The sequence below is a fragment of the Planococcus citri genome, chromosome 2, assembly GCF_950023065.1.
Source record: "Planococcus citri chromosome 2, ihPlaCitr1.1, whole genome shotgun sequence".
Lineage (NCBI taxonomy): Eukaryota > Metazoa > Arthropoda > Insecta > Hemiptera > Pseudococcidae > Planococcus > Planococcus citri.
Genome location: NC_088678.1, coordinates 77,611,199 through 77,639,145, shown reverse-complemented (window position 1 = coordinate 77,639,145; position 27,947 = coordinate 77,611,199). Strand labels below are relative to the sequence as shown.

The 27,947-nt window shown below is 34.5% G+C and overlaps 1 protein-coding gene and 1 long non-coding RNA gene across 5 annotated transcripts in view; one reads left to right on the top strand and one right to left on the bottom strand.

The window, feature by feature from the left end:
- Positions 1–27,947, bottom strand: part of S6KL (S6 Kinase Like) — a 119,695-nt gene that overhangs the window by 24,228 nt on the left and 67,520 nt on the right. The window contains exon 9 of one of the 4 annotated variants that reach the window (XM_065347501.1): positions 3,784–4,340. The exons of the other annotated variants lie outside the window; for them this stretch is intronic. Within the exon in view, the coding sequence (XP_065203573.1) occupies positions 4,068–4,340 (273 nt within the window). The 3' untranslated portion in view covers positions 3,784–4,067. Of the gene's footprint in view, positions 1–3,783; positions 4,341–27,947 lie in introns of those variants that run through there. 4 annotated transcript variants of the gene reach the window in all.
- Positions 13,911–18,865, top strand: LOC135833763 (uncharacterized). The gene is made up of 4 exons (XR_010556535.1): positions 13,911–13,942; positions 14,072–14,237; positions 14,354–14,458; positions 18,307–18,865. It is a non-coding gene; the product is annotated as an uncharacterized LOC135833763 (long non-coding RNA).

The following is a 27,947-nucleotide window of genomic DNA, read 5'->3' as shown; positions in this document are numbered from 1 at the left end:
CTTTTTTCGCCTATAATTCCCAAAAAGTCTTGCTTTTTGCCGAAAATTGTGAAAGGTTATGGCTGTTTTAATAATTGACAGAAAAAAATTGTTTCAAAGCAAAAATTCCAATAATTCTTACTTTTTCATCAAAAATAACCCAAAGCGTTAATTGTTCTCTAAAATATCCTAAAAAGCATCACTCTGTCATCGCTTTATCATACATTAAAATAATGTCCTACTTTTCTACAAAAATTGAGAAAAAGTATCATCTTTCTTATAACAATTGCCTGAAAAGTCATGGTTTCATTTTTCAAAAAGTTGGAAAAAATTTCAAGTTTTAGGCAAAATTGCGAATTAGGCTACCTACTTTTCACTTTTTTAGCAGAAGTTGCTGAAAAATTCCAAAAAGACTTGTTTTTTTCCTACAGTTGAAATGAAACTAACACATCGGATTGGATCTAATACCACATGACTAAAAATTTCAAACTTTCACTCAACTTTGACCGGGAACTTTTTAAAGCTTTATTCAAAACTGAGAATGTGTCAAAATGTATTTTATGGCAAGCTTTTTCTAAGTAGACTATGAGTATGTACTCTAAATATTGGTTTGGTACTGGAGAATACTTCAACAAAATACTTACTTGACACAATTTTAGAAATATTCCAAGATTTCCAAGTCAGAAATGCAATTAGGAATTTCCTTAAAACATGATTCTAATTTTGTCAAGAACTCACAAAAAAATTAAACCCCTCAGATTTATGAGCCTTTTTGGACTAAAGAAAAAAAAATTTAACAAAATACTTGACAAAATTTTAGAAATATTTCAACATTTCTGAGTCAAAATGCAATTAGGAATTTCCTCAAAACAGATTCTAATTTTCTCAGGGACTCACAAAAAAATTCAACCCCTCAGTTGAAAAATCTAAACTCCTACATACAACAGTAGAGATTTTCCCAAATAGTCTGAAACTTGCATAAGTTGATGAAAAAGTGAGATGTTAGATATAACCACTCCAGAACTCAAAAAAATGAAACCATGGTTCGAGGATTAATTTCGATACCCAATGTGCTACAAATAGCACTTTTTCATGTGTACATAACACCGTTGTTTTTCTGTTTTGAGCTTTTTAAAAACTTTTTAAAGCTCCCTTCAGAAACTTTTCAACTTTTGATAAAAGCTATTTTCAAATTAAAATATTATTGAGTAGTAGAGAATACTAATTGAGGAGCTGGATATCAAAACGCCGTAAGTCCATTTTGCAAAATTTTCAGAAATGAGGAAAACCTGTGGGGGGGGTCGGGGGGAGTCGAAGGGGGTCAAATGTGGTATCAGAGGAAAGGGGAAGTCACCATGACCTCAAAACATGAAAGTGCCCAAATTTTTGAGAACCGGGGGGAACGTGGGAAGGGGGAGAAAAAAAGTTACTGCGTTTTGATTTGAAAAAAGACAGTTACTGCGTTTTGATCTGAAACTTGCTACAAAAATCACGCACATTTTATATCAAAACGCAGTAAATACACCGGCACTCTCTTACTGAAATAAAAACACATGGGTAGAGAACCATTTTAATGATTATTATCTATTAAATAGTAAAAAAAATATTCAAAATTAAAGCGCCGTTTGCCATAGTGACTGAGTCATGACACAAGATTTTGTTTTTTATGTTCAGGCCAAGTGTGATTATGATTGAACAATATGTTGGAAATTTTTTAAAAGTCTGTAGTTTCATTACCAACAGTAACCACCTTCTGAAATCAATGTTTACCAACCTTAAAACACAAAAAACGCTAAAAATAGTGTAGTTACTGCGTTTTGAAGTAAAATTGCTGGTTTTTACTGCGTTTTGAAGTAAATCTCAACTTTGAGTGGGATTTTTGAGGTGAAGCATGGCAGATGGATTTACGACGACGGCTGCAATCGATTCCCCGTTGAATTTTACATAGGAAAACACTCTTATCTCAATTTTCATAAAAATGGACTTACGGCGTTTTGATATCCAGCTCCTCAATTGTATGAAGCTTTTTCATGTTTTTTAAGCTTTAGGATTTCATTTAAGCTTTCTTCAAAACTGCTAATGTGTCAAAATGTATTTTATGGCAAGCTTTTTCTAAGTAGACTATGAATAGGTACTCTAAATATTGGTTCGGTACTGGAGAATACTAATTTTTTATGTCATATCTGAAGCTTTCTAAAAAATTTTCAGCTTTAAGCTTTCTTCAAAATTTCACGAATATGATCAAAAAGTATGGGCACTGGAGTATTCTAATTTTTACATCATATCTGAAGCTTTTTGAACTTTTTTCAGCTTTAAGCTTCCTTCAGAATTTTGCGAATATGGTCAAAAAGTATTTTTGGGGAGCTCTTTTTAGGGAGACTATAACATACTTAAAATATTCATTGGACACTGGAGAATTTTAATTGTTCTGATGAAGTATGACGCTTTTTGAAATTTTTAAAGCTTCAAGCTCCTCCATGACTCACCCCACAACCTCACCAAAAAAATGACTCCAGATTCGAACTCTATGACCTCGAAAACATATCAATCGACATATCCCACACTAATATAAGGAACATTTTTGACATTTGAGCTATTTTGAACTTTAAGCTTTTTTCAAAACTTTACGAATATGGTCAAAAAGTATTTTTGGCAAGCACATTCTAGGTAGACCATACATACATTAAAATAGTTATGGGGTACTGAAAAATTCCAATTGTTTATATCATGTATAACGTTTTTTGAACTTTTTTGAGCTTTGAACTTTATCCAAAATTTTACAAATATGGTAAAAAAAACATTTTTTGGCAAGTTCTTTCTAGGTAGACTATACGTACTCGCGCGTATACATCGACACAGTAATTTATACTGCCTTGAACTATTTGAGCTTTTTGAAGCTTTTCAAAGCTTTATTCAGAACTTTCCGAAGTTTTGATACCACAACCCCACCAAAAAATGACTCCAGATTCGAACTCTATGACCTCGAAAACATATCAATCGACATATTACACAATAATATAAGGGAAATTTGACATTTGAGCTTTTTTGAGCTTTAGGCAAACTTTAAGAAATATGGTCAAAAAGTATTTTTTGGCAAGCACTTTCAAGGTAGACCTCTCACGTAATTTAAAATGTTTATGGGGTATTGAAGAATTCTAATTGTTTATGTCATGTACAAAGCTTTTTCAACATTTTCTAGCTTTAAGCTTTTTATAAAACTTAATAAATATGGTCAAAAGGTTTTTTTTGGCAAGCTCTTTCTAGGTGGACCATACGTACTGTCGCGTATACATCGTCACGCTTGTTTATACTGTATCAATTTTTGAGCTTTTTGAAGCTTTGAAAGCTTTTTTCAAAACTTTTTGAACTTTTGACCAAAACCTGCACATCTACGGGTCAAAAGCTTTTTTTTGAGACATCGTCGAACAAAATCGGTTCGGTGGTACAAAAAAACCGCCTTGCTATTATATTTTTAAATCATATCTAAGCTTTTTCAACTTTTTGCAGCTTTAAGTTTTCTTCAAAAGTTTTGCAAATATAGTGAAAAAGTATTTTTTGGAAAGCTCTTTCTAGGTGGACCATACATACTTTCGCGTATACATCGTCACGCTTGTTTATACTGTATCAATTTTTGAGCTTTTTGAAGCTTTTGAAAGCTTTTTTCAAAACTTTTTGAACTTTTGACCAAAACCTGCACATCTACGGGTCAAAAGCTTTTTTTTTGAGACATCGTCGAACAAAATCGGTTCGACGGTTCTTTCAAACGAACGATCACAAAAAAACCACCTTGCTATTAATATTATTTATTATAGATTCGGACATTTGATTTACAAAATTTAAACTACTCCATCCAGTTTATGTAATGTACCCAGCCATGTTGGAATCACAGGAAATGAAATTGCACAGGGTGCGGCAGCTTTGAGTCATCAGTTTGGTAACACTGCTGTTGTCTCATCCGCGTGTCCGAGAAAAAAAAATGAATACATGGTTGGAATGAGGATAAAATACCATTTTAAAAAAGTTCATTTGAGTTTAAAAATTACATCTACACAATGTTTACCAGTACCTTTTACAAAATTTGTCGTTTTTCAAAACTTTAAAACATGCTCCAAAATTGTTTTGTCAATTGCGGCACATTCAGCGCAAATTCTTTCCTTAAAATCTTCCAAATCATGAACTTTGGTTAAATATACTTTTTTGCTCAAGATGTCCGCATAGAAAAACGCCACAGGCATTGCGAGATCAGGTGACCTCAGTGGCCAAGGAATGGAGCCGTTTTTTGAGACGATTCTGTTCCCAAACATCTTCTCCAAAAGTTGAATTGTCCTTGATCCTTGAACAGGTGTGCGTGGTGGTCTCATCTTGTTGAAAATAAGAAGTAGACATGTTGGGGAAAAACGTACAACAAAATAACAAATCAGATAAAGAAAAATAAATTCAGCAAAAGAGACAGGAGCCCTGCAATTGCGCCCAATCACAAAAATCGTGTACCCGGAATTGCGCCGGGTGTTCAAAAAAGTATACTGGCAGTTGCGCCGAGTTGAGAAAATGCGAAACGAACAAGATATGAATGAATCGTTCAGTTGCATAAATCATCTATGATGTACATATTCATCCACTTCAGAATCTTCCGTATCTTAATGTCGCAAAAAATAAGTCTAACGGACATGAACAAAATTAGAGGTTGTTCGGGAGGAAGTGGGGGAGGGTACTTGAGAATTTTCCGATCGGTATGAGAGAAACAATACCTACCAATTTTGCCGAATCCGTATAAAAATCATGCATTTCTAAATACTCACTCACATTGAAGCTTATTGAAAAATTGTCATTTTCCCTTTTGAATTCATGGAAGTTTCAAACATGAAATTTTTTTAGTTTAGGAAAGAGATAGGAATTGGTCCGAGTGGAATGAGGTCAAAAGTGTTCAAAAATTTGTATTTCAAGAAGTGAAAAACAATGTGTTTTTTAAAAACTTATTTTTTTTCTCTCAAAAATTTTAGAATTTGAACGTTGAGTTTTTCAAAATTTCAATTTTGAAAATGAAAAGCAAACAGACCTGAGCGAAGCGAGGACAAAGCTTGTATTGAGAAGTAAAAAATAACGATGTTTTTAGATTGCAAAAATTTATGTTTATAAAAAGTGAAAATATAGTAGCAAGTACCTCATGCCCATAGGTAGGTGTAGGTCTACACCTAATTATAAGAACGAATTTTTTAACTACGCCAAAATTATGATTCTGACAGTCCACAGTGTGAGCAAAGGGTCGGGAAGATTCGTTCTTTTGACTGGCGCAATTCCCCATGAACACATTTCTTTATGTGGCGCAATAGCAGGTATGCTTATTTTTTTACTCGGTGCAATTCAGAGTATATTTGGCGCAATTGCATGGCAGCCAAAGAGACTACAGAGTAAGTAAATATATAAACAAAAAAGGGGGAGGGGATGCATGAAAAAAAACATAAAAATTGGCCACGAATAGAATAATGAGAATGAAAATAAAAATTTATTTTTGGAGTAATAAACATGATTTTTATAACACACATGCTTGACGACACCCGTATGCCAGTAGGCGAGCGGAGTGCCGGATTACAAGTACTATCGATATAACAAATAAAAAAGTAATAGTAATTACCAGGGCTCGGATTTTTATGCTGGAGCATATTTTTTGTATGCATAGAGGATAGGGAATTTTTCAATTATCTCCACGATTCGTGAAATTTCAAGTAAAATGAGCCTAATTTGTTAGAGCATATTTTGGCATATTTCACCATAAAAGCATATAAACGCATATTTCGGCATTTTTTAGGGAATATTTTGCGTTTTTAGCGGTTTTTAGGGAATATTTTGCTCAATTTCAAATTTTTGCATCAAATTAGTATTTGACCATCTTTCATTTTTTCCCTCAAAATTTGTGAAACTGGCAATAGCTCACTTGTACCTATCTACTTATTTTTTTGTTCATTTTATTTGTTTTTTATTCCTTTAATAATGGAATTAGAATTACCTTTTTGTGTTTTTAAAACACTCTGTTTTGCATTTTTGTCAGTGAATTCTTGGTATTACACAACAATATTAGTAAAATTGTATAGGAATTGATTTTTCCTGTAAAACAATGCCCATATCATTAGGGAATATTTTTACTTTTTAGAGCATATTTTGACATTTTTTAGGGAATATTTAAGCGCATATTTTGGGTTTTTTAGGGAAAGAATATCCGAGCCCTGGTAATTACAATAATAATAATAATAATAATAAATTATAATAATACATACGTAGTATCATTGTTGCAGAGAACCACAGAACGTATAACCCCAAAACTTCGAAAACTTTCCGATCTAAAGATAACTTTGATACAGAAATTCTGAACAATTCTGTGCAGGTTGTTCCAGTAAATGATACAATTACAGTAAGTACAGAATTAATACGAGTAGGTACATTTTTAAGGACCTACGGACCTACCAAAATGTAAGTTCATCGCTCCTTCTCAAACAGTGGCGCTATAGGCTACTTACGTAATAGCGAGAACAATTTTTCTCTGCCAAACTGCATTGCATTTGATTGATTACTTTTGCCCCTTGAATAGCAGAATGCTGGCATAATTTGCAATTTACAATAGGGAAACTGACATAATTGAGCAATAAGAAATGTATCAAATGTCAGAGTGTGAAGATGAACATGAAGAGAAATAGGTAGCAAGCAAACACACAAATTCATCTGACAATGAGGGTTCATTCTACCATTCTTTTTATGCCATGGATTTACCTTTGTTTTTGTTTTCTACTTCTCTCTATACTCATCTTCATATTCCACCATCAGATGATTCAAAGGTAAAATACTTTTTTTTCCAAAATGAAAGAAAGTCCTATGCTACATCTCTCGCTTCAAAACAAAAGCGTTTCCATCATTAGTAACTCCCACAATAAAGCTTTTAATTTTCCCGAATTTTGTCATATTTCTGTGCAATTTCCAACAAGATTTCATGACTTCATAAAAACTCCTCTGTTTGCATCCTATAGATTTGTGTTTTCTTCATTTTTTGGACAAAGACATTTCTTTCACCAAATTTTTATTTTTGCTCAGTGAAGGAAATGCAAGATGACCTTTTTTACTATCGTTGATATTGATCGTTAATGATTTTTTCTTATACATAGTACATTTTAAAAATATTATTTTTTTAAATTTCCAACTTAGTACATTCATTTCTTTTGTTAGAAATGAAGGATTTGAGCTTTTTCAAAACTTTCGCACAGTGGTCCGAAATTAAGAAGTAGTGGCCAAAAATCGAATTTTAAAGCAAAATCCGTAAAATTTCGGATATGGTTTTTTTTAGATCGCTGAAGCCGATTTTAGCACTTTTTTTTACCGCTAACCTCAAAATGAGCCCTCAAAGGGGGCAGAGGGTGGTACAAAATCGAATTTCAAAGCAAAATCCGTAAAATTTTGGATATGTTCTTTTTTATTAGGTCGCTGTTAGGTCGTTGAAATCGATTTTGGAATTTATTTTACCCCTAATCTCAAAATGAGCTTTCAAAGGGGGGGGGGGGGGAGGGGATGGTGCAAAACATGAAATTTCGATAAATGTGAGATGATTATCGAAATAATGTAAGTATGTATTTTTTTGGATCGCTATTGGATATGAGAGTTTTTTTAGGTCGCCGAAGTCGATTTTGGCATTTATTTCACCCCTAACTTCATTCAACGGGGGGGGGGGGGGGGTAAAACATGAAATTTTGATAAATTCGTGAAAGGTGTCGAAATATTATGTTTTTTTGGGTCGCCAAAGTCAATTTCAGCATTCATATTCCCATAGTAATTTTCACTTGAAAATATTTTTTAAAAATAGGAAAAACAGCACTCATGCAACTTTGCATAGCAACTTTTTCAGGCAAGTTGTTGCAGAAAATTTTTTGTGGATGTTTTTCTTTATATGCCATAGTACCACAGGAATGTGATATTTCCCGCTGGTCTAACTTGTTTGTTTTTTTAAATAAGAACTTTTACCTCAAAACTAGCAAAAAAAAGAGGGTTTTTGTGATGAGGAGGGTAGAAACCGAAATATTTTTGAAAAAATGGAATTAACGAGTTTTATACTCAAAAATGTCCATACTTTGATATAAACCAATACAGTTCTGAAAAAAATAAAAATTGACTTGTTTTACAGCATTTTGAAATTAGCAGTTTTTTTTGGCAATTTTTAGGTACATAGGTAATGTACTTCAATTCAATCATTTCTGTAGGAAAACAAAATAATGGAAAAGTGTTAACTGTTGATCCTTTTCTAATCTGAGGATTTTTTGAATTTTGGCCGCTACTTCTTCATTTTAGACCACTGTGAGCCGTCACCCACGTTGACCAATATGGGGGTCTCATAAGCACGTCTATACTCTCTAAATTTGAAACAGTCGATTTCACTGCTTAGCAGTCACGACATTTTGCTTTTTTAAAGCAGTAGTTTTTTTTACTGCAAAACAGTGAAAAATTACTGAATTGGTCAGTAAGAAAGCATTTTGACTGACCAATTCAGTAATTTTTCACTGTTTTGCAGTAAAAAAAACTACTGCTTTAAAAAGGCAAAATGTCGTGACTGCTAAGCAGTGAAATTTGACTGCTTTAAATTTAGAGAGTATGAACGCGGAAAAAAAATTTAATACAAATTAAATTACTTGTCAAATAATAATAAATGTCAGCCAAAAAATATATTTTACCTAGAATTAGGTAAAATTTATTAGTCTCATGGTAAAATTTACTAATCTCAATCTCATAGTATTTTACAATCTAAGTTGGTGCAATACCATTTGTCTATTTTAATAAAACTATCCCAAGACAAATAATTTTCAATTTCCTTCAATGTACTTATCTAGTATTTATTAATTTCCCCTCCTCCTCATCAAAAAAGAAATTTATTAGATTTTTGAATTTGTCCTAGGTTAGCACCAGATATACTTAACTTCACCTAATTGTTAATCTTTCGCGTGAAAAAGCGTTCACCGCTGAACCGCAAGATGTGCAAAAATAAATAAATAAGATTTTTGAATTCATAATAAAATTTAAATAACACGCACTTTGCTAATTCATGAAAATTTTGATTTTATTTATTCGTACCTACACTTCCTTGACAAATTAATTGAAAAAAGGCATTGCAATGCGATGACAAACAAATACATTATAATATTCTTTTAATGCCCCAACTCTCGACGTGAGCTCATAGCCGAGTGGTCAGGGCTTGTACAATTGTACATACATAGGAATTGTAGGGAGCCAGGTTCGAATCCTAATTAAGTAGGTACGAGTAGGTGACAGATTTTTCCTAGGAGGTGATGGGCTGGAAAAATACTTCGGAGTAAGCACAAGACAATGGCGCAGAAAAAAAATAAAATTTGAACTCTCCTACCCCCTCATTTTAATTTTTGAAAATTGAGTTTTAAAATTTGATATCATTTGCTGAATGAATTTTCGTTTTATTTATTACCTAGAATACTTTTTATTATAGCCATATAGTAAAAATTACCTTGACATGAGTAATTTTTACTTTATCAACTAAGTAACTATTTTTACATAATTGGATCGTGTCATTTTTACTATTGGCAAAGTAAAATTTATTGAAATTGGATAATTTTTACTATTACAGTAAAAATTATAGTAATTGAATAGTGAGAAATACTGAGTTTCAAAACAAATTTCAGAATGGGATCCAATTATGATGCAGAAATAATTGGGCTTTTCTACAATCCGCGGGTTGCATACTCTCTGCCTGATTGGGAGGCAAAACATTCCTCTGTGCTATTAAAAATACACGGATTTCGAAGTTTTTATGTAAAAAGTCCAACTTTTTCGATTGTTCGCGGATGCTGGTGAACTTGAATGTGGTCTCAAATTAAAGACAATGAAATTCCCTATTGATTGATGTATAATTTTTATCATTTCGCGTACAAATAACGGTTTTATGAATACTTTTATCCACCGTTTCTTCGTAATTTCAACTTTAAACTAAAAATACTCGAAATTTTGATCGAACACATAGGTATTTTACAATTGCAAAATGTTCGTAATTTCATTCTCTTTAAAATAGGTGCTTACCCAAAGCTCTACCTTTTACCGTTCGAAAGTTTTCGAAGTTTAAAGTTGCGGAAACAAGCTGCAAGCGGTAAGTATTGAACTTTGAACTAAAAATACTCGACATTTTGATCGAACACATAGGTATTTTATTATTGCAAAATGTTCGTGATTTTATTCTCTTTAAAATGGTTCTTCACCCAAAGCTGTAGCTTTTACCGTTCAAAAGATCTCGTAGTTTAAAGTTGCGGAAAGTGGTTAGTGATCAACAGTTCAACACTAACAGCCATGTAATGGCGGACGGACTAATCATACTGAATTAACCACTTTCCGCAACTTTGAACTACGAGATCTTTTGAACGGTAAAAGCTACAGCTTTGGGTGAAGAACCATTTTAAAGAGAATAAAATCACGAACATTTTGCAATAATAAAATACCTATGTGTTCGATCAAAATGTCGAGTATTTTTAGTTCAAAGTTCAATACTTACCGCTTGCAGCTTGTTTCCGCAACTTTAAACTTCGAAAACTTTCGAACGGTAAAAGGTAGAGCTTTGGGTAAGCACCCATTTTAAAGAGAATGAAATTACGAACATTTTGCAATAGTAAAATACCTATGTGTTCGATCAAAATTTCGAGTATTTTTAGTTTAAAGTTGAAATTACGAAGAAACGGTGGATAAAAGTATTCATGAAACCGTTATTTGTACGCGAAATGATGAAAATTATACATCAATCGATAGGGAATTTCATTGTCTTTAATTTGAGACCACATTCAAGTTTACCAGCATCCGCGAACAATCGAAAAAGTTGGACTTTTTACATAAAAACTTCGAAATCCGTGTATTTTTAATAGCACAGAGGAATGTTTTGCCTCCCAGAGTGATAAGAATCAGGCAGAGAGTATGCAACCCGCGGATTGTAGAAAAGCCCAATAAAAATTAGGTACTTTTTTTCCGTGAACCAAACGCGTATTCGATTAATAAAGTAGAGCAATTGAGTACCAACATAATATTATACATTGTTTAGACGTAGCTAGTTGAGAAGTATAACTACTGAAATCATTCGTTTGAACATTTCATTTTTTGAACTCGAAATTTATTATGTTTACATTTGAATCCGAGGCACTAACGTCATCGCATATTATTCACTGCACGTTGCATTTTTTACAGCTTTTTTTAAAACGCGACCTGCTCGAAGTACATACGTGAATCAATGGTCGATTTCTTGGGCTTCAGTGGATCAATTTAAATGCGGTTTGCACTGTTGAGTTCATCATTTTCTATTCAATTAAGCCATGTAAATTTCAGCTCAATCTAATTGAATAGGAACAATCCTAATTTCAGCAACCAATAAGATTGCTCTGAACTTTCACTAATGTGCTGAAATTTTTTTCATCAAATGTCAAGTTTAGCTCTGACTTTGGTCCTTTTTAAATTAGCCCCTTAGTTGCAACACATGGGGTAGCCCCCTTACATGTAAGTAGGTACACAGAAGTATTTTTCAAATAGTATACTTAATGAATAACTACGTAGGTATGATTCAGGAACTTGTTGAAAACCTTTTGAACGTTAAGCTCCAGTAAATTCAGGTATGAGTAAAATCATCAAAATTTGTAAGTACCTACATACAGTCAGATTCTAAAGGTCTTGCAAGCGGAGAGGTGAAATGATAAATTCTAACGTTATTTACTAGTCATTCTCTTGTTTGAACCCAAATGCGAAACCCAAGAAATAGGTATGAGTAAGTAGGTCCGGATGCCGGCGTTTTTTTCAAGAAATAGTAGGTAGAGCAAAAGTAGCACGTTTTCTCCCTAAATAACGAAAACATATTTATTCATACCTAATACTTCATGTTCATGATACAGAGTACAGGGAGGGCAGAAATTTCATAAAACATTAGTTAGTAACACTAAACGTATGTAGTAAATGTTTAAGTTGTGTTACCAACTTACGTTAGTTGCGCAAAACTGTGCTGCGCTTTCGTTTGGTAGTAGATACGTAACTCGATACCTTAGATGTTCTAAGCTCGATACTTCTGCCAGTTCTGCCCTCCCTGTACAAAATTCTCCATAAAATCAAGCATAGCTGGCGAGAATGTTCGTGGGTAGGCAGCATTGAATCAACGTATTTTAATATGGCTCATTGCTGCCAACCCACAAAAATTCTCATCAGCTATGCCCGATGTTATTGAGGACTCTGTATGCTTATTCTACTATATGCAGATAGGTAATATCCAGATACCAGATGTACCATTTTTTGTAACTGCAAAATACTCGAAGGTATTCGACAATAAACCATACGATGGCATTGTGGAATTGCATTACAATAGCAATGTGTTACAAGCCTGCAAAAAAATTGGATTGAAGAATAAATTTTCGTTCTACACCAAGTGAGTTCATTTCTCCTTTTTTTTTTGGGGGGGGGGGGTGGGGGGTGGGGAGTGTTTATAATTACAAGATTATTACACCCGTAAAGTGGGGAGAGGGGTTAGATTTGGTTTGTGAGGTTGGTGTTTTTTATGGGGAGATGAATTTTAGAATTTCAGAGGGATTCCTCAGGGATAATAGGGGGGTTTTCTTTTACCTGTAGTGAAAGTCTTGTTTTGTTTCAGCATGCATGAGAACAGTTGAAAAGATGTGGGTTTCGTTTCTGCAAAATTGGCATGAAGGTTTTGGTTCTTTTTGGTATAGGTGGTTATGTGTAATTTTTGTGCGGCCTACATACTAGGGCGGGTCGAAAAAAAAGTAGGTCACAGAATTTTCTGAAATTCACATATGTGGTTCCTTTTGAGTTGAAACCACCCCAAAACATTTTTTAGGCCCCCGCGGCACCATGGGGCTGAGCCACGTGGCCTCAAAGTGGGGCCATTTTAGCTAAAAATTCACGTTTTTCAGGTTTAAAGCCCCAAAATCGATTTTTAAAATTTACGGCTAGCACTCAATTTGTAGAGTTTGAGATGCTGAATCTCCCTGTGGAGTTCATTTTTTTTTCGGTGGTCGCTTACGTCGGCAACTTTTCGTTGAAAGTATGAGAATTGCTGATTTTTAAGTGTCATAAATACGTTTCGGCGAATTTACCCCATTGAAGAAACATAGCAAAACTGACAGAATTTCAAAAATTGTAAAATGTAAATTATAATGCTTACCTAATTCAAGACTAAGTATTAGGTATTACCCAATTAGGTAACTTAACTACCCACCATAACATATTTTGGTATACCTCTACCCAACAAATTTTGGACTTTTGGTTTTCCCTGGGTGATTGGAAAGAAAGTGATATTTTCATCTGTTTAATAATAATTAGTAATCCTTGGAACAACAATACCTCCGAATTGATGTTATGCGGTGAAGACAAGACAAAGTTTCAGGGTAACTGGCAATACCAGACTATAACAGGTTTCAACCAGGGTTGGGTATCTACGCGTAGAATAGCCTATTCTACATTTTGGTGTAGAATACGTAAAATTTGATGTAGAATGCGTAAAATGCGTAGAATGTGTAGAATGTGTAAAATACGATGTAGAATGCGTAGAATGCAGTAAAATCACCTATCTGAAAGCCAAAAAATTGGTTATTTAGCGAAAATGCGTCTTGAAAAATGAAAGTTCAACTTTTCTGTTCTGCAAATGAAATGTGAAATGTGAATTTGGAATTTCTTCTTCTTGATTATGTAACTTGATAATAAATTAAATGATGGAAAAAAATGAAAAAATAAAAGTTTTTCAAAAAAAAAATATCGTCTGTACATTCATTCTACGCATATTCTACGCATTCTACTCATTCTACGCATTTTACATGCTTTCCAGGCTATTCTACATGTGCTATTCTACGCGTAGAATGTCCATGTATTCTACATGGTGTATTCTACGGCACAACCCTGGTTTCAACGGATGGAATGTTGCATACTCAAGGTAATTTTTTATGATCAACTGATCATCGAGCTGAAACTTTTAATCATGTGTAGTTGCGTACATACAAATATTTTTTCCAAATCTTCATTACAGCTACATATTATTTTCAATTTGTTTACTTTTGAACAGTATTTCGTTGCATCATAACGATGGAAGCGTTTCAAGAACCGAATTCACATTTACATATTTGAAATTTGATCCTGGCGTGCCGTACATTATAGGGCCAGAAGACTTTATTGAGAAAATCTACAATACGTTTAACACCAAGACATCGAAAATTAGCGACTTGAAAGTGGTTAGAATAAATTACTTAATATTTTTAGCTATTGGATTTGGTTTTTTTCCTAAGTACATTTAAACCGCATAGTATTTTCTCGAGCATAATTATATGAATCGTTTACTTGAAAACAGGTTGACTGCGAAACCATTCACACATTACCGAGGATCACATTTAGTCATTCTAATCCATATTCACACATAGATTTAACTCTGACTGGAAATGATTACATCAAACAGGTATTGTAATATGATCTATTTAGTTATAGTCAACTACATATAAGACAGGACCAAACAGAGAAAAGGCAAAGGGGACAATCTTCCTCTGGACAAAATTTAGCATTAACCACACAATGAGTTAACAACTACACAGAATTTTTTAAAAGTGAATTCTTGCCCCTTAAAAACCAAAAAAACTAAAAGAAATTAGTATATTTTAAAAATAATTTTTCAATAGAATGTTGGATTTCATTTTCAAAACAGTTTGATGTATAGGAAACTGAAAACTTTTTCAAAATTTCATGACGAGCAAACTTTTTTAGTTCTATATTATAATCCAGTCATTAAAGACCAATTATGTCCTGTCTACGGGAAAAATTATTATCAAACAGATTTTTCACAGATATTGTTCACAGAGGTCCCCTTTCGCACATATTGTTCACAGAGGTCCCCTCAACAACATACTAAAAGTCCTGGCCCCTATGGGGTCTGGAATCCCCTTAAAGGGGGGGTGGAACCTCCCCCAAAATCATTTTTTCGCCATTTTCTCTCCCGCATTGCATTTTAACGAAAAATATGTTATTAGATAAAAGAATCTACGTCAAATTTCCGATCTAATGATGTATCAACTTTCCTTTTATGTTCAAGGGGGACGGAACTGCAACCATTCAAATGTGGGGGGTTTTCTGAAAAATACATACAGGCTATAGGCGCCTAAGAGGGGTGAAATGGTCCCCGAAAACGTTCGAGTTGATATTAGCATGGAAGGTAGGTACCATTGAGAAACTTCCACGTGGAAAGTTTCAGATCCACACCCCCTCCCCTTTTTGGGGAACCCCCCTTTTCTGATACTTCAATAACACTTTTCTCAGCCCCATTTCAATCGATTTTGAAAATTTTTCAGTATGTTATGTATATCCTTATTATGTATCCCCTCAAAAATTTTCAACCCCCTCCCCTCATATTTACCCCTCAAAATTGTGTTAATTTCATTTTTTCATGGCTATTAACAATCAAGATTGCGAGGTACCATTTTAGAAACGCGTTTTTTGGATGTATTTTCGACCCCCCAACATCATGTACTTTTTTTGCTATGGTGCGCCGTGCTAAAAATTGAAAAAACTGTGTCTTGGGGGCAGGGGGTGTGGAATGAGAATTTTGGGAAACATAAATATCAATGAGTGGGGTGTCGTTTTCTTATGATTCGATACCGCTGAGCACGAATATGACGTCAGATTTTGTTTTACACTCACTCAGCCCCTCTGGAGCCCTCAGCCCCCCCACAATTTTTAATATTTTAAAAATAAACTTACTTTGATGATTTTGGTGTCGTTTTCTTATGATTCGATATTGTTTTCCTCGAATTTATCATCACTTGAGTAAAAATGTTCAGAAATTAAAACTCCCAAACCAAGGGAAGAATTAGTGGGAAATTCAAAAAATTTTGATTCAAAATATGAAAACACATGCCATTTTTTCAAAAATACATACCTCAATATTTTTCAAAAAGAGAAGCCTTTTTGTTCCAATCATAAGAAAACGACACCCCACTCATTGATATTTATGTTTCCCAAAATTCTCATTCCACACCCCCTGCCTCCAAGACACATTTTTTTCAATTTTTAGCACGGCGCACCATAGCAAAAAAAGTACATGATGTTGGGTGGTCGAAAATACATCCAAAAAACGCGTTTCTAAAATGGTACCTCGCAATCTTGATTGTTAATAGCCATGAAAAAATGAAATTAACACAACTTTGAGGGGTAAATATGAGGGGAGGGGGTTGAAAATTTTTGAGGGGATACATAATAACAGGGTGTCTAACAAAATTTCAAAATGAAAAAATGGGAGTTTTATAGGACATTTAGCAGGACTTTCAGCAGGTCATTTTTCCAGCATTACTGTGGAATTTTGTAATGTATGGGGGGGGGGGGGTCAAAATTTATATTCAAGTTTTTAGCGACAGGAATTTTAGCGGGACTTTTAACAAGGACAGTTTTTGAACACTTGGTATTTTTCAAGAGGGGGAGGCATGCAGTGGGCGAGGCAAAACTTTACATTCAAATTTTTCGCTTATCCAATGTCTTCAAACATCCCAAGATTATTTTCAAGCAAGCGTACGTCGAAAAGGTAATTTTATCATTACAATTTTTGATGTATTTAGGTTCTTGTCAATGTAATGAAATTTGGTGAATAAAAAACTTGTTTCAAACTAACAAATTTTTTAAAAATGTAAAAAAATTAATGGAAAATTTGGAAAAAAGCACAAATTTTTCGAATGTTTTGCTTCAAAATTTTAAAATTTGTATTACGATTTTTTTTGAAAATTCAAAAGCGGAAAAGAAAAGCTAACGGGCCCGAGCGAAGCGAGGGCAAAAGCTTTAGAAATTCAGTATTTTGAGAGGTATAAAAACGATGTTTTTTTGAGTGATAAGTTACCTATATTTTGCTACAAAATCTTAAAATTTAAAAATGATGATTCAACACCCCAATTCAACAAAAAGAAAAGAAAAGCAAACAAACCCGAGTGAAGCAAGGCTAAAAGTTTTCAAAAATTCATGTTTTGCTGAGAAGTAAAAAGAAATCAGTAATTTGGTAAATAAGGAGGAGTTCATCTTTCTGATTCAAACTTTGAACATTTCTTGAATTTGAACAATAATTTACATATTGGGAAAAGTAAAAGCAAATAGCCCGAGCGAAGCGAGGGCAGAAGCTCTCAAAAATGTGTGATTCAAGTTCTACAAAAGTCGACAAATCAGCTCTTTTCTACAAGTTCAAAATTCCGGAAAGAAAGTGGGAAAAATTGAAAATTTGAAAAAGTCATATTGGAAAAAAATAGGACTTTTGGATAAAATTGTTGAAAAATAGGACACTAAAAGGACAAAAAGGTGTCATAGGCAAATAAAAGGACTTTTATAGGATATATAGGATAAATAGGAGTGTTAGACACCCTGTAATAAGGATATACATAACATACTGAAAAATTTTCAAAATCGATTGAAATGGGGCTGAGAAAAGTGTTATTGAAGTATCAGAAAAGGGGGGTTCCCCAAAAAGGGGAGGGGGTGTGGATCTGAAACTTTCCACGTGGAAGTTTCTCAATGGTACCTAGACCTACCTTCCATGCTAATATCAACTCGAACGTTTTCGGGGATCATTTCACCCCTCTTAGGCGCCTATAGCCTGTATGTATTTTTCAGAAAACCCCCCACATTTGAATGATTGCAGTTCCGTCCCCCTTGAACATACAAGGAAAGTTGATACATCATTAGATCGGAAATTTGACGTAGATTCTTTTATCTAATAACATATTTTTCGTTAAAATGCAATTCGGGGGAGAAAATGGCGAAAAACTGATTTTGGGGGAGGTTCCACCCCCCTTTAAGGGGGTTCCGGACCCCGTAGGGGCCAGGACTTTTAGTATGTTGTTGAGGGGACCTCTGTGAACAATATCTGCGAAAAATCTGTTTGATAATAATTTTTCCTGTAAAAATATCTTTAATGACTGGACTATTAAGTATCCAATGAAGGTGGTAAAAATGATTCTTGAGGAGAGTGAGGTTCGCGACCCCAGTAAAGCAAGGCTAACAACTCATAAAAGTCCAGAATCACTTTTTTCCCGAGTTTGTGGAGTTGTTTTTCCTGAACAAGGGTCAAAAACTCGAGAGTGGACTTTTTTTTCGATCCTGAGTTAAGAAAAAATAACTACAGGTTTGCACATTGAAAAGTCACGGTTGGAAATTCATTTTCAGAAGGATCAGAACCACTTGAACATTCAAATTTTTTCTACAGCCTAGACACATTAAGTCAATTGAGATATGTACCTACCTGCACAATTAAACTTGAATGCAACTAATTTATTTCCGTAGATGACGGAAAATGGTAAACAGATCTGCACAGTTCAACTGTTATCACACAGATACTCCGACTGGATTATGGGAAGCGTTTTTTCAAGAAAGTTTTACACTGTATTTGATCAGGGGATGAACAGAATTGCATTTGCCGAAAGCATTCATGATAGGCCTGCTCAGCTAATGATCTTTCTTTTTTAATGAGAAAAAGAAATAACAATCTATAAGTACATTAATTTCTATTTTAAACATTTTACTATCATATTGAGACATTGTTTTCAACTGTGCGTAATGTTTTAACCAATAGAGCAATTTTTAATGATGTATGTAAGTAAGTATATATGTATCAAAAAATTTCATAGTTTTCTTCATAATTTCTTTAGAAACTTCTGTTTAGCACGTATTGTGCAGAGTGAATTTCTGCATCCCAACTACATTTTGATCAAATTTTATAGACTTTCAAGTTGAAAAAATTCACTGGAGGCTCCAGTAATTTCCAAAAAGTCGCTGTAGGCTCCAAAACTACTCGAAATCTACCTGCAGTCGACTTCTCATAGCGCAGCGTATTGAAATTAGTTTACAGTATGAATTTCGACTTTCCAATTGTTTTTGATTTCAAGTTTCTAAAATCTACTAGAGTTTAAGTTGGAGTAGACAGCAAATTTCGGATTTCCAACTTCGTTTGATGAAATTTTATAGAAACTTCAAATTTCAAAAATCTGCTGGAGGCTCCAAAACTGATCAAAATGGTTTGAAACAGTTTTCAATCGATTTGACATGTCAAAAATAGGGTAAATATCAGCTTTCTAATTTAATTTGGCAAAATTAATTTAATTTTTTTCTCACTTTTGGCTTTTTGATTTTCAAAAATTCACCAAAAATCGAAAAATGCACTTACTTAGGCATTTGAAATTGTAGGTAGTGATAAATTTTTGCATGCTCTTTCGATCAAACCTTGTTCAGTTCAAAAAACTTCCTGCGAGTCCTATGTTGGAAAGCAAAATCTGCGATTTCGGCTGACCTGTCAATCAAAATGACCGCATTTTGTTAATCGATAGTCAACTTTTTTTTTGGCAATTTCGCCTTGAAATGTTCTTTAGACTGTACTCTTTACGAAAAAAGTTGGTTCCGAGGATCGGCGGAGGAGGTGCAATTATGCCTATTGTCGTATACGCGGACTATAAAACTGATTATTTTTATTTTTGGTCGAGCTGAGAATTGTAGTTTCGTCAGTGAAATAAATATATCAAGTTTAGTCTTAATCACAATTTGAAATGAAAAACATTTAACATACACAGGGTGCCCCACTTCAGAATGATCTCCTTTCCCCAATCACGTAGGCAACTCATCTTACGTTGTCGCATGAGTGTTCGCCTAATCATATGGTTGAAGGGGCAGACTAAATGAGTCGAGAGTTTCAACCTTGTGTCATTCAAAAATCATTATGAGTGGAGGGCGCAGTCTTTCCCATTTGATTTGAAAAAATTTAAATCTTATACGTGTCTCATATTTATTAATGGTCTGTCCATGCACTTTCAAATTTTTTGGTACTCTGACGAATAATGAAAGAAGTAGGTAGCTAAAAGAAAGTATTAAAACAGAAATTCGGCTTTTACACAGTAACCTGCTCGCCACAAATGTTCACAATTTCGCAAAATACACACACTTCCCATTGATCCCAGCTCTTAAGCTTTTTTTTTTTTTCGCTACATAAAATCGCACACGCTGACTTTTTTAATTAGTTCTCGACCCTTATCAAGGTCCCATTGCGCGAAAAAATTCAACGACCTCCAAGATCTCGCCACGAATACTACAAGTTGAATATATCTGATAAGATTTTTCATCTGAAAAAAAAATAAAGCGATCCTGCCGCCGCGGAAACCGCGACCGATTACGTTTGTTTTGATTACACGTCCATCCGCACAATTTACCATTAGCGTAGTAGACATTGAACTTCTATGTAATATCGTGTTAAACTGGTTACCGTTACCGTATAGTCGATTCACTTTGTTAATGAATTTTTAAATAAACTTTCAAACCGTGAAGAATACACGATCGATCTCAAGGGTAATTACTCTATTGTTACATGATCCGTTTCGGATCCCGATCCACAACCGTACCTACTCTTGTCTTTCTCCCGATAATACGTCATTCACTTTAATGTGTGTACATACATATAAGTTGGAGGGTTAAATTTGATATTTTTTTTCTCTCCTGACAGCATCAGAATTGACCAACCAACGGTTCAATAGCCTGAAATTTAACACTTTTTATACACGAACCTATAACGAGCACAAACCTATCTATTTTTATAATTGATACGACCACGAGCAGAACAGACAACCTAGACTCTATGCCCCTCTCATGTAGGTACAGTTTTGTGTTGACTATTTTTTAATACGGAAAATATAATAAATACCTCAACTCTGGATTACTACCTAGTCATCAGCTTCTCGAGAAACCGGTTCCGAAATTCCAAAATCATTGTGTTAATAAAAATCCTCCTCTTTCTTTTCATTCACCATTATTTTATCCTGACCGAAGAAATTTTTCTCAAAAGTAATTAACCCGCGATTCGCCGCGTCCAGCCAAAGATAAGATCTGATTCTATTTTTAAACTTACCATCTTCGACGAGTGTCGAGTATAGAAATACTAGAAGGTAGTTTTTACCTGAATGTCGACTTTCAACCAGTTATCTATACTACTGTATTAGACCTGTGGATTATTTTTTTGTGCAAATTTATCTCGATCCTGGAAATGCAATCGTGTATTATCGAGATTGATTTGCGAAACTGGTTCAGGGGTTCTCAAAGAGAGGAGGCATTTTTGCCCTTAGACTTTGGTTCAATTGCCCCACCCTTCCTTATTTTATGAATTGAAGAGAGTACCTCATGAGGTTTTTGTTGTTAAATATCAAAATACGAGTAAGTATCACTCAATTCAAGCATAAGGAGTCCAACAAGTAGGACAAAAACAGAACTTGCAGAAGGAAACTTTTTCCAGTAAGGTTCATTTTTTTATAATGAAGGGGGGAAAGCCAAGAATTATAATTTTTTAATTTTCACAGACCACAAAAAAAAAGGAAAACAATTAAAATTCTGAAAACAAGAAAAAATAAACGAAAAATAAAAACATTTTGTTTATTAAAAGAATAAACAAGGCTTTTTGGAAATTTTGGCAAAAAATAAAAAAACTAGGAAAGAAATCTTTTAAAAAATGCAAAAATTTAGATACGAGTAATAACAAATTTTTGGCTATTCAAATTCATTGACAATGATTTCAAGTCGTTCTGAAAGCTCCGAAATCACGATCACATCGATCTCTGAAATTAATAATCAATGAAGAAAAATATTGATTTGAACCAGTAGAAGCAGATCACGATTTTTAGGCAGCTGCAAGGGGGCAGAGAGGGATTGGAAAGTCGAAACCTCAAAAAGAACATGGAATCAAAATGATTGTGGAAGTGCACAATGCAAGCTCCAACTTCATAGAGAAGAGAATCAGACCGCTGGACCCCACCTTAAAATTGGGAAAATTCGAAATGAAATCTTTAAACATGTCTTGAAAATTATTCATTTGTGGTCAGAATCCTTCTGAGTAACGTCCATTTATTCACGAATATAGCAGCCTAGTAATCAGTTTTATGATAGCAGAACTACTGTACGACTGCATTTCAACGTAAGTACAATTATGAATTAATTACTGCCAGTATTCTCATCAATGTTCATAATAAATAATTATTGACTTACTCATCATCATCTTCCAACTCTAATGACAAAACTTTGAACTCACCTGAAACAAAAAATAAAATAAATTATTGATTAGATGGACGAAAAAAAAAACATTTTTTCCAAAAACTTTCAGATAATTTCAATACGTCACACTCTATGTCTTCAATTTTCATGGAATTTTGTGAGCAATTTTGGGAGCAAATGAAAATTGAAAAAAAAAACACCAAATTGATTATTCAACGCTCCCAAAAACCTAATAAACGATATGTGCTAGTGCATTTTTAGGTTCTTGGTGAATTTTTTGAAAATCAAATTTGGGTTCAAAATGAAAAAAAAAATCAAAATTTTACCAGATTGACCTAGAATGCTGAAATTTGGCATATACCCTACTTTCGACCTGTCAAATCGATTAGAAACGGTTTCAAACCGATTTGAGGAGTGCTGGAGTCTCCGGCAGATCAACTTGCCATAAAATTTCACCAAGTAAAATTTGGGAAGCCGAAATTCATTCTGTATCCTGAATTCAACACACTATTAAGTCAACTGCCTTTGGCTTCAAATCGTTTCAGAGCCTCTAGCAAGTTTTTGAAAATTTCTGGATCCTCCAGCAGATTTGTGAAATTTGAAGTTTCCATAAAATTTTACCAAAAGTAATTTGAACAGATTTTATAGCGTTTTTTGAAAAACTGGAATTTCCACGAAGTGCTATATTTATGCTTCAAAACGAGTTGAAACCGTGTGGAGTTGACTTGAAAAAATCGTGGTTGAAATTTGAGTGCAGAGTGAATTTCAGCTTTCCAACTTCATTTGGTAAAATCTTATAGAAATTTCAAGATTTTCAAATCCGCTCCTGGCTTCCGATTTTGACAATTGCAAGCTACGAAATTCTGAAAAATTACCTGCTCAGTTAATAAATGAGGAACTTCGGGGAAGAGGGGAGAAAGTGAGCGAATTTTCAGTTGACTGAGAAATTGGATTGTGATTTTTAAAAAGAAGAAAATTAACTTGAGCAGGTAGGAGTCATTAAAATGAGTTATAGATGACCAAAGTCAAAGAAGATACAGATCGTGGTGAAAAATCAAATTATAAAAATTAGATTTAAAATTTCATCACTTGAAAATACATATTTTCGATTATTTTCTCCTCGATTGTTTTTCAGGGCCCAAGTCAAAGGAAACATTTTACATAAATGCCCTTTTTTGAGAACTTTGATCCCACAAGGAAAATTCTTCACATCGCGACAAAATGAAATTAAACTGGGCCAAATATCGCAGGGCTTTTCAAATGGAAAAATTTCATTCTTGAATTTTTAAAAATTCGATTTTAGTAGGTATAAAAACTTACATTACCTACCTATTTACGTAGGTACCTATCCTAATATTTCGAATTCTCTGATTTTGGATTGAAAATTGCCATTTCCTGACTTATCCAGTTTTCCAGACAAATGGTCACCTCACTCAAGTTATCAAGGGCCCTAGATGAGTAAACTATTCTAGTCTGGGGGCCCGCATGAGGTTCAATTGCCCCCCTGCCGATCCTCCGAGACAACTTTTTTCTTGAAGAAGGAGTTCTAAGGAACATTTCTGACCCATGTCCCCAAAAAAAACATGGCCCTACTCACAAAAGGGCGGCCATTTTGATTGACAGGTCATCCGAAATCGCAGATTTTGCGTTCCAACATAGGACTTTGCACGAAATTTTTTAAACCTTACAAAGGTAGATCGAAAGAGCCGGCAAAAATTTATCATCTGACAAAATTTCAAGTGCTAAAATGTCTTTTTCGATTTTTGGTGAATTTTTGAAAGTCATATTAAAGCCAAAAATGAGAAAAAATCAAAATCTTACCAAATTGACCTAGAAAGCTGAAATTTGAGATATACCCTATTTTCGACCTATCAAATCGATTGGAAACTGTTTCAGACCGTTTAGAGTAATTGTGGAGCCTCCAGCGGATTTTTGAAACTTGAAATTCCCACAAAATTTCATCAAATGAAGTTGGAAAGACGAATTGATTGACAGGTCATTCGAAAGCGCAGATTTTGCATTCCAACATAGGATTTGCACGAACAAAAGTAGATCGAAAGAGCAGGCAAAAATTTATCATCTGGCAAAATTTCAAGTGCTAAAGTGTTTTTTTTTCGATTTTTGGCGAATTTTTTAAAATCAACTTAAGGCCAAAAATGAGGGAAAAATCAAAATCTTACCGAATTGACCTAGAAAGCTGAAATTTAGGATATACCCTATTTTCGACCTATCAAATCGATTGGAAACTGTTTCAGACCGTTTAGAGTAATTGTGGAGCCTCCAGCGGATTTTTGAAACTTGAAATTCCCACAAAATTTCATCAAATGAAGTTGGAAAGACGAAATTTATTCCGCAAACTAATTTTAATACGCTACGAAGTCGACTGCAGGTGGTTTTCAAGTCGTTTTGGAGTCTCTAGCGACTTTTCGAAAATTACTGCAGCCTCCAGTAGATTTCTGAAACTTGAAATTTTCATAAAATTTCATCAAATGGAGATGAAAAGCGGAAATTTACTCTGCACTCCAATTTTAGCACTCTCTGAAGACGACTTAAGTTGACTTCAAGTCATTTTGGAGCCTCCAGCGACTTTTTGATAACTTCTGGAGTCTTCAGCAGATTGAAGTTGGAAAACCACAATTGATTATGCATTTCAATTTTAAAACCTATACACATTCCTAAGACAGCGCATTTGACCTTATTTTAGAATTCTTGCGATTAAGACAACAGCTAGAAACAAAATGGTCCAAGACTTTGGTGGTAAATAGTAGATAGTTTGAGTGACCTTCCACCAAATTTTTGTCCATTTCGGTTGTATAGATTTCTAGTATCAGACTTCGGACGAAAAAGTGCGCTGTCTTAGGACAGGGTCCCCTTTTTCAGTTCGAAACATACATATATTTTTTGTGCATCGATTTCATACTTATTTGAAAATTGAAAAAATTCACCATTTTGCCTCCATTTGAGGTAGAAAGATGAGATTCAGTTGACACCCAATTTTTGGATTTTAAAGTCTCCTACGCCTTTTTTGAAACTTCAGTTTTTTAAAAAATGCTACAAAATCTGTTCGAATCAACTATATAGCACTTATATAGGTACTGTGCAGAGTGAATTTCAGCTTTCCTACTCCATTTGATTTTCAAAAATCTACCTGAGGCTCCAGTAATTTTCAAAAAATTGCTAGAGACTCCAAAACGACTTGAAATCCACCTGCAGTCGACTTCGTAGCGTATTGAAATTAGTTTGCGGAATTAATTTCGTCTTTCCAACTCTATTTGATGAAATTTTGTGGGAATTTCAAGTTTCAAAAATCTGCTGGAGGCTCCAGAACTACTCTAAACGGTCTGAAACACTTTCCAATCGATTTGGCAGGTCGAAAAGAAGGTATATCCTAAATTTCAGCTTTCTAGGTCAATTTGGTAAGATTTTGATTTTTTCCCTCATTTTTGGCCTTAAGTTGATTCTCAAAAATTCGCCAAAAATCGAAAAAAAAACACTTTAGCACTTGAAATTTTGCCAGATGATAAATTTTTGCTTGCTCTTTCGATCTACCTTTGAGAGGTTTAAAAAATTTCGTGCAAATCCTATGTTGGAACGCAGAATCTGCGATTTCGGATGACTTGTCAATCAAAATGGCCGCCATTTTGTAAGTAGGACCATGTTTTTTTTTGAGGACAAGGGCTAAAAATGTTCCTTAGGACTCCCCCTTCAAGAAAAAAGTTGTCCCGGAGGATCGACGGGGGGGTGCAATTGATCCTTATGCGAGCCCCACGACTATTCATGAAAAAAAAAAATACTCCGAACCGAAGCTAGAAACTCTGCTATATTGGTAAACCCTGAACATTTTTTTGCAAACCGATCTCTCAAGTTATTAATACATAGAATGACAGTTCTGTTGAGGTAAGAGGAGATCTACCTCCGCAGCCACACTCGACGATACAACGCAAACAAAACTTATATCAATCCACGTCGAATAATTTACGTTTTTAGAAATAGAAACGATATAGACAGACGTATATTCGAATCCCATACGAACCAGTCAGTAGCATTGCTGTCATTTTATTGGATGATGAGGACGACGACAACGACGATGAGCAACACTAACGAGATATATTTCAAGGGTTAGGTTACTACTATACGTCGACTGCAGAAAAAAAGGAACGCAGCTCCATTTCTTTTCTCTCTGTCTCTGGCAACCATGCACGAGACGAGCTTTGTTTACACTTTTGTTCGAATGAAAAACCGTATAATGATGTTTGCATTTTATGGGGAAAAATCAACAATATTTATGAATGACGTGAACGGAGCGAAACCAAGTTGAGCATTATTTACCGCAGCAGCGTAACCCTTCGTTTTTGGTAAGATTTATTAGAGCGGACAAAAATTACGACTCGGTAGGCTGTAAAAGCTCCGATGTTTTCAGCTCGTGGGACTCGGGGAATGGTGGCATTTTTCGGCCGCATGCCATTATTACGCGGATAATATTAATAATAATACGCCAAGTACAATGAACTTGTATGAAAATCTTATAAGAGAAAAAGTTCTAAACAAAAAAAGAATGTACTGGTACTAAACACGTGTGTATGTAAGTGTACCTCTGCCTAGGTTGGATACTTGGGCGAGACATACGAGTACGCGATACCAGCAGTTCACAACAAACGAGAGCAACAGGTGGTACATGACAGATAATTTCTGATCCTATCTGCGGATGAAGAAGAAAAAAAAAGTAAAGAAAGAGGTATGGTCGCGGAGAGCAAATTCGATGAGTGCTCGGTGCGTACTTACAATGGAAAAACACTGACGTTACAAATAGCTTTATACGTTTTGATTAATGAAGACTCTCGGATATGTGTGCGAGTATTTCTCTCGTCGATTATTCGCCCTATACACCTAGATGTGTTGTGTATAGGTTTAGGTACGTCCTACATGAGCTAAAAATCCATTACAGCGAAATTAGCCACATCGCTGTATATCGAGCAATAGTAAGTATGCGATGATATAAGAGACCTAGTAAACGAAAAACTCACATTTTTCACCTCCTTAAGTGCTATAAAGGTGTGAAATGTATCTTTAGGTTATCTCATTGGCTGGGCTACCTTCTTAAGGCTAGAGTACTTGGTATACTACCTAATGACATTATTGATTATTGAATAATATGTATGGTACGCATTCCCAATCCCAATACTCTGCAGTGGTCGTCTTGTAATAATCTATAATGTTATCCAAGAGAGGTAACCATCATGTTGTAACATTGAAATGGCTTGTTAAACGTGCGCTTGTAGTATTATGCAAACCAGTTTTCTTTAAAAAGCAACACGCGCATACGTGTTTGGAAACGTTGCTTTGTATGCAACTTGTATGTAAGTTTCGCACTGACCACGTACCTTTCAACTTCATCATCATCAACGGCCAAGCCATAACTACCTGTATTGGTTACTATACCTATCGAGAAAGTAATAATGTTTATCGCGTATATAAGTACAAATTTGAGAAAACTCACCTACCTACTCATTTTCCCAAGGGAATGAAAACGGGCAAGGTGAAATGAAAACTCGATGTTATTTTACTCTTTGAGTTTACAGAGGAGATCTTGAAGTAGGTACTATAAAGGTAAGAGCTTTAGTATAAGATGGAAAAGATTACGTTGGGTATTAGGTATACCCTGCGGACTTCTGCACGAAGGAGAAAGTTATTAGAGGTAATCTGCTACCTAACATTATTTGGGGGTTCTTATTTTTATATACACGATAATACAATATACTGTGTAGGATTTATTGTTATTATGAGCTGGCCTGTCGATGTAACCACGCTCTGCTATAGCGAGGTCTGTATCCTTTGTTTGTTCTTATAACGACTACTTGATCGGTGTTGAAAGTAGGGTGAATGTTGTTTTGAAGATTCGTTGT